The sequence below is a fragment of the Zea mays genome, chromosome 4 (genome assembly GCF_902167145.1).
Source record: "Zea mays cultivar B73 chromosome 4, Zm-B73-REFERENCE-NAM-5.0, whole genome shotgun sequence".
Taxonomy (NCBI): domain Eukaryota; kingdom Viridiplantae; phylum Streptophyta; class Magnoliopsida; order Poales; family Poaceae; genus Zea; species Zea mays.
Genome location: NC_050099.1, coordinates 207136857 through 207144071, shown reverse-complemented (window position 1 = coordinate 207144071; position 7215 = coordinate 207136857). Strand labels below are relative to the sequence as shown.

At 51.3% G+C, this 7215-nt stretch overlaps 1 protein-coding gene across 1 annotated transcript; it reads right to left on the bottom strand.

The window, feature by feature from the left end:
* Positions 1-396: 396 nt before the first annotated feature.
* LOC103654517 (21 kDa protein) lies at positions 397-1585 on the bottom strand. The gene has a single exon (XM_008681347.3). It carries the CDS (start codon positions 1397-1399, stop codon positions 599-601), a length of 801 nt encoding a protein of 266 aa, XP_008679569.1. The 5' UTR covers positions 1400-1585; the 3' UTR covers positions 397-598.
* Between the last annotated feature and the right edge of the window lie 5630 nt (positions 1586-7215).

The window sequence follows — 7215 nt, the reverse complement described above, 5'->3', positions numbered from 1 at the left end:
TCCAAGTGTCAGCCGATTATGTCTTGTTTTAATGCTAAAGTTGAATATCGTGCGGTCTCCAATGGCGTAGCAGAGGCATCATACCTCCGCAAATTCTTGCTGGAACTTAGTTTTCCATTGCATCAGTGCAGTGTATCTCTTAGATTGCAGAATATGATCTGCCAGTATATACGTATTTGTCAAGACGGAGCACACGGGCAAAACAAATAATGATGCCGTACTGATCACCTGACATTAGGCATATACTTTTTGTATTTGTTTCTCTCTGTAGTCTGTATAACACCTACGGCCTTCAATTTTTTAGGAGCTCAGGAGAGATTTGCAATCTCTGCATTTACTGAGACAAAACTACCATTGGAGAACAGGGTGGCTGTTGCCCAAATCAACAAAACGGCATCAAACAAGCTGTCAGGATCTTTGCACGCCGTTTCCTGATCGATTTTTATTTTAGCGCCACAGGTCACTAACCAAGAGCAATGCAATTATTTTCGCAAATTCCGATCCGCTCCACGTTCCCCCACTGTACAGCTTGACAAGTTCATAATACTAACACACATCTCACAAGCCGCCAGTGATTGGCTGCTTTCACCTAACGCTCTCAGAGCGGAATGCCATTGACGAGCGCGAGGGCGTTGCTCGTGCACTGCTGTACGGCCGCCACGCCGGCGGCAACCTCCTTCCCGGCGGGCGAGTCCGCGGCGCCAGCTTCCGCTAATCCGTCGGCGCACGTCCCTTCGTTGGTCACCGCCGCGCTGAGCCACGTCTTCGCGTTGGACACCTCCCACCTGGCTTTCCTCCTGTCGCTCGTCCCGCCGCCGGCCGCGGACGAGGCGGCGGCGTCCAGGTCCATCTCCAGCTTGGTGAGCTCGGCCGACGACTGCCTCGCGAGGTCCGCTGCGCCGGAGATCGTGCTCGCGCAGTCGCGCAGCGCGGCGGCCTCGCTAGGCCGCCCGCCGCCGCCGCCCTCATTAGGTTCAGGGGCGCCGTGCCGGAGGATGTCCTTGACGCGGGCGCAGAGCGCGTGGAGGCGCGCCGCCGCGACGTCGGCGGCGACGCGCGCGAGGCGGGCTGGGTTTTCCTGCACCTCGGAGGCGTACGGGAGGAGGCAGTCGTAGCAGAGAGCCGGGTACAGCGTGGCGGCGCAGCGGGCGCGGACGAAGGATGCCACCGCCGGCGATGGACTCTCGGCCGCCCTCGGTGCGGGTGCTGCTGTGTGGTGCGCGCTAGCCGCTCTTGCTGCTGCGGTGGCAGCCACGGTGAGCACGATGAGGACGAGGTGGCGGCGGGTGTGGTGGTGGACAGTGAGGGCTCGAGGTTGTTGCGCCGCCATGGGTTTCGATCGACTGATCAGTGTGGCCGTGTGGGAGACTCGTTGATGGCTTGTGTCATGCTCATGCATATATCAAATGAGGCGGCTTTGAAACAAAAAGATTTATATCACTCCTGTTTATTACAAGAGCCGATAGCTGCATGACCTGGCTAGCAATTATCCACCATTAATTTATCATCTTGGAGGAATAAAAAAATAGGGAAGTGAGTAGGAAGCCCTTAAATATCTATTAATTCTCTAAGTATCTGTGTACTATCTATCCTTTTGGCTAGCAAGAAATATGTAATAAATGATATCATTAATTTAGAGAATAATAAGTTTGAAACCCTAATGATATTTTTACTAAAATATGTATTTTCATAAATTAGAAACGATATAAAGATTCCTTGTAGTTGTTATAACTCTATTCAGAATTTGTAACCTAGATAAAAAAAGGACCGGAAATGCAGGAATCTACACGCGTCGAATGGTCAATGTCCTTTTTTAGAATTGTATTTAAAATATAATTTGCGTCATATTTAAAAAAAATCTTGTTCCTAGGCGTAGTTGCTTTATGGGGGGTTTTATAGGATCTTCTACGTTATTCTTTAGACTACCCCGTAGCTCGCGCATGTGTATATATGTGCAAATAGAGAAGCGTTTGGTACTGTGGATTGCGTATTTTGAGTAGCTGTTTCTAGTAGGCCACAAATACGCTCGCGCAACACACGTCGTGGCCACTTTTGGGTGAAAGTGTGGGAATGATTGATTGTATTCTAAGCGTGGGAATAGGAGTACATATATACGCGCATAGGTGGCATGCAAGCCTACGGTAGATAGCATAATTACATCCACAAATCAAGGCCTAATTACATCATGCTAACACCCTTCCGCAGTCTAATCTGGAGGATCGCTAACAGTTAGGCTAGACCGGGACATGGAGAACTCGAACGTGACCGAGGGCGACCTTCTCTCGAACGAAGTGGAGATCGATCTCAACATGTTTTGCCTGCTGATGTTGCACAGGATTGCTGGAAAGATATACAACACTAATGCTGTCACAATAGACCAAAGTGGCACGGCGAGGAGGGTGCTGAAGCTCGAGAAGCAACTATCGTAGCCAAGTCGCTTCAGCGACACCGTTTGCAACAGCGCGATACTCGGCCTCGGCGCTGGACCGTGAGACCGTGTGCTGTCGCTTGGAGGACCATGACACCAGGTCATCTCCAAGGAACACTGCATGGCCAGAAGTCGACCGTCGAGCGTCGGAACATCCAGCCCAGTCGACAACCGTGTAGACAACCAGCTCCGACGGGGGGGGGGGGGGGGGGCGCATAGTCAAACCAAAATCTGTGGTGCCTTGAAGATATCTCAGAATGCGCTTAAGAGCAGCAAGGTGAGGCTCACTGGGATCATGCATATAGAGGCAAATTTGCTGAACTGCAAAAGCAATGTCACGACGTGTAAAGGTCAGGTACTGAAGGGCTCCTGCCAGACTGCAGTACTGAGTAGCATCACCAACAGGAGGTCCATCTGCAGATAGTTTGGAGTGGATATCAACAGGTGTGCTACAAGGTTTGCACGCACTCATCCCGGCGCGCTCCAAAATATCCTGAGTGTACTGCCGCTGAGAAAGAAACAGGCCATGTGCTGAGCGTGTGACAGAGATGCCCAAGAAATGGTGAAGCTGACCCATGTCTGTCATTGCAAACTCATGCTGGAGAGCCCCAATAACATGACGAAGAAACTCGGTAGAGGAGGCAGTGAGGACGATGTCGTCCACGTAGAGCAACAAATAAGCAGTGTCGGACCCTCGGCGACAAATAAACAAAGAACTATCCGACTTGGTTTCAATAAACCCAATGGAGAGATATGAGGTGAACCTGTGATGCCATGCACGAGGAGCCTGCTTCAGTCCATATAGAGATTTGTTTAGCCGACAAACCAAATCTGAGCGAGAGGAGTCCACAAACCCAGAAGGCTGCACACAGTACACTATCTCGGTGAGGGTGCCATGTAGGAATGCATTCTTCACATCTAACTGATGGATGGGCCAGTCCTGAGAGAGAGCCAGAGAGAGAACAACACGAACTGTCGTTGGCTTAACAACCGGGCTGAATGTCTCATCATAATCAAGACCAGGTCGTTGTGTAAACCCCCGAAGAACCCAACGAGCCTTGTAGCGATCGAGAGACCCATCTGCATGAAGTTTGTGCCGAAAAATCCACTTGCCAGTAACCAGATTGATGCCACGAGGACGTGGTACCAAACTCCAGGTGTCATTAGCAATGAGGGCATCATATTCAGCTTGCATAGCTGAGCGCCAATTTAGATCCGCAAGGGCATCCCGAACGGAGCGAGGCAATGGCGACATTGGCACAGCGTGGAGGTTGAGACGATCCATAGGCTGTGTAATGTCAGATTTGCCACGGGTGCTCATGGAGTGCTCGTTGACGACGGGGGCAATGGAGACCGTCCTGGTGAAGGCCGTGCGCCCGGTGGCCGTGGCGCTGCTGGCAACGGCCTATGCAGGGGGCACAGGGGCAGCAGCGCCGGCCGGGGGCACAGGGGGTGCGCTGCTGGGGGCAACGCTGGTGGACGGCCCGACGAGGCTGGGCGCCCCATGCCCAGCACGCGGCTGTGGTGACCGCGGGGCAGCGCTTGGTGGCGAGCGAGGGGGCGCAGGAGGAGCGCTCGACGGTGAGTGAGGGGGCGTGGGAGCCTAAGCCTCCCTATCAGCAGTACCTGCACGGGCAAGCGTTGCTCCAGGAAGAGGAGCGGTGAGATCACTGTCATCTAGAAGAAAATCCAAGGCGGAGGATGCCAGGGGTGAGGTAGACATGTTGGCGAAAGGAAATGAGGATTCGTCAAAAACAACATGTCTAGAGGTGAGAATGCGATTCGACTCTAGCTCGAGACACCGATAGCCTTTATGCTCTGAGGAGTAGCCAAGTAAGACGCATAGAGATGAACGAGGAGCGAGTTTATGGGATGTTGTGGAGGACATGTTTGGGTAACAAGCATAGCCAAAAACTTTGAGGTGTTCATAGGAAGGTGGAGTGGTGTGGAGGTGGAAAAAAGGGGTGGAGGAGGTGAGGGTTTTGGTGGGGAGCCGATTAACAAGGTATGTGGCAGTGTGGAGTGCCTCAACCCAGTAGATCGGAGGAAGACTCGCCTGAAACAAGAGTGAGCGCAAGATGTTATTAATGGTACGAAGAGGGCGCTCAGCCTTGCCATTTTGCTGGGATGTATAAGGGCACGACATGCGAAGGGAAACACCATAGGAAAGAAAGAACGTGCGCGCCGGGGAATTATCGAATTCACGACCATTGTCGCACTGGACGCTTTTGATGGTGGTGCCAAACTGCGTGTGGACATAAGCAAAAAAGTGAGAGAGAGAGAGTGGCAAACTGAAAGGGAAATGTGCCTTTGGGCCATTTCTAAGTATTTTGGTGATTGAGTGTCAACACAAGTGCTTAAATGTAAATCTATGCCCATGGATGAACAAAGTGCAAATCACAAGTAAAGGTATGTTTCTAGGCCTTAGTACATTGGTTTTGTGTACTAATATATTTGTCTAAGTGTTAGAAACAGAGGGAAGAAGAAAAGGAGAATGTTGGCTGTGTACAGCCAACAGGCTGTTTCGGTCTGGGGCACCGGACTGTCCGGTGGTGCACCGGACAGTGTCCGATGCGCCAGGCTGCCTCGACCTGAAGACGCTGCTCTCGGGAATTTGCCGACGACGTACGGCTAAAATTCACCGGACTGTCCGGTGTGCACCGGACTGTCCGGTGAGCCAACGGTCGGCCCAAGCCAACGGTCGGCCGCGGAATCTGCGCGCGACACGTGGTCTGGCCAACGGTCGGAAAGTAGCACCGGACTGTCCGGTGTGCACCGCACTGTCCGGTGCGCCAGATCTGCAACGGTCGGCAACGGTCGGCTGCGCTGTTTAAGGAAGGAAATCAGGCACCGGACAATGTCCGGTGTGCACCGGACTGTCCGGTGCGTCCGACGACAGAAGGCAAGGATGGCCTTCCAGATTTGTTCTTAACGGCTCCTAGCTGCCTTGGGGCTATAAAAGGGACCCCTAGGCGCATGGAGGAGCACACCAAGCATTCCTACAACATTCCTAAGCACCAAGTCATCGATTCCACGCATTCGGTTCATTGTGATAGCATCTAGAGCTCTTGTTGAGTTGTGAACTCATTGAGTTGCGTTGCGAGCTCTTGTTGCGACTTGTGTGCGTGCTGTTGCTCTGATTTTGAGTCTTGTGTGCGTTGCTTGTTCCTTCCTTACTCCGTATTTCTTTGTGAATCTCAAGTGTAAGGGCGAGAGGCTCCAAGTTGTGGAGATTCCTCGCAAACGGGATATTGAGAAGAAAAGCATAACACTGTGGTATTCAAGTTGATCATTGGATCACTTGAGAGGAGTTGAGTGCAACTCTCGTCCGTTGGGACGCCACAACGTGGAGTAGGCAAGTTTTGTACTTGGCCGAACCACGGGATAAATCACCATATCCTCTCTGTGTTGATCTTCTTGTGATTATCATATTGTGCAAGATCTTCGCTCTAGCCACTTGGCATTAACTGTGCTAACACTTAATCAAAGTTTTGTGGCTTAAGTTTTTAAGATTTACAGGATCACCTATTCACCCCCCCCCCCCTCTAGGTGCTCTCAATTGGTATCGGAGCCATTCTCTTCAAGAAAGGGACTAACCGCCCGAAGAGATGGATCCTAAGGGGAAGGGAATCGTGATCAACGACAAGGAGAAGGAATCCTTCGTCAACGAGCCCAAGGATGACAAGCCTACCGACTCCGGCTCGGGCCATAGACGGAAGGAAGGGAAGAAGAAGAAGACAAGGCGCATCAAGGAGATCGTCTACTACGACGATAGCGACGAATCTTCCTCTTCCCAAAAGGATAACGACGACAACGACTATGACAAACAAAAGACGGTTAACTCAAACTTTTCTTTTGATTATTCGCGCATTCCGCATAGTTCAAATGCTCATTTGCTCCCCATTCCACTTGGCAAGCCTCCTCACTTTGATGGAGAGGACTACGGATTTTGGAGTCACAAAATGCGTACTCACCTATTTTCTCTCCATCCAAGCATTTGGGAGATTGTGGAAAGTGGAATGAAGTTTGATAGCTCGGATAGTCCTTCGTTTATTAATGAACAGATTCATAAAAATGCACAAGCTACTACTGTGTTGCTAGCCTCTTTGTGCAGGGACGAGTATCACAAGGTGAGCGGCTTGGACAATGCCAAGCAGATTTGGGACACCCTCAAGATCTCTCATGAGGGGAATGATGTCACCTTACTCACCAAGATGGAGTTGGTGGAGGGCGAGCTCGGACGATTCGCGATGATAAGGGGCAAGGAGCCGACACAAACATACAACCGGCTCAAGATCCTTATCAACAAAATAAGGAGCTACGGAAGCACGCGATGGACGGATCACGACGTCGTCCGCCTAATGCTAAGGTCATTTACCGTTCTTGATCCTCACTTGGTGAACAATATTCGTGAAAATCCTAGGTACATCAAGATGTCGCCCGAGGAAATTCTTGGAAAATTTGTAAGCGGGCGGATGATGATCAAGGAGGCGAGGTACGTGGACGACGCGTTGAATGGCCCAATCCATGAGCCTCAACCCATTGCTCTCAAGGCAACAAGGAGCAAGGAGGCGCTGCCCAGCAAGGTGGCGCAAATTGAGGCGGCCGGTCTTAATGATGAAGAGATGGCTCTCATCATCAAAAGATTCAAGACGGCACTAAAAGGTCACAAGGGACAGCCAAGCAAGACTAAGACCAAGGGAAAACGATCATGCTTCAAATGCGGTAAGCTTGGTCATTTTATTGCTAACTGTCCCGACAATGATAGTGACCAGGAACACGGGAGC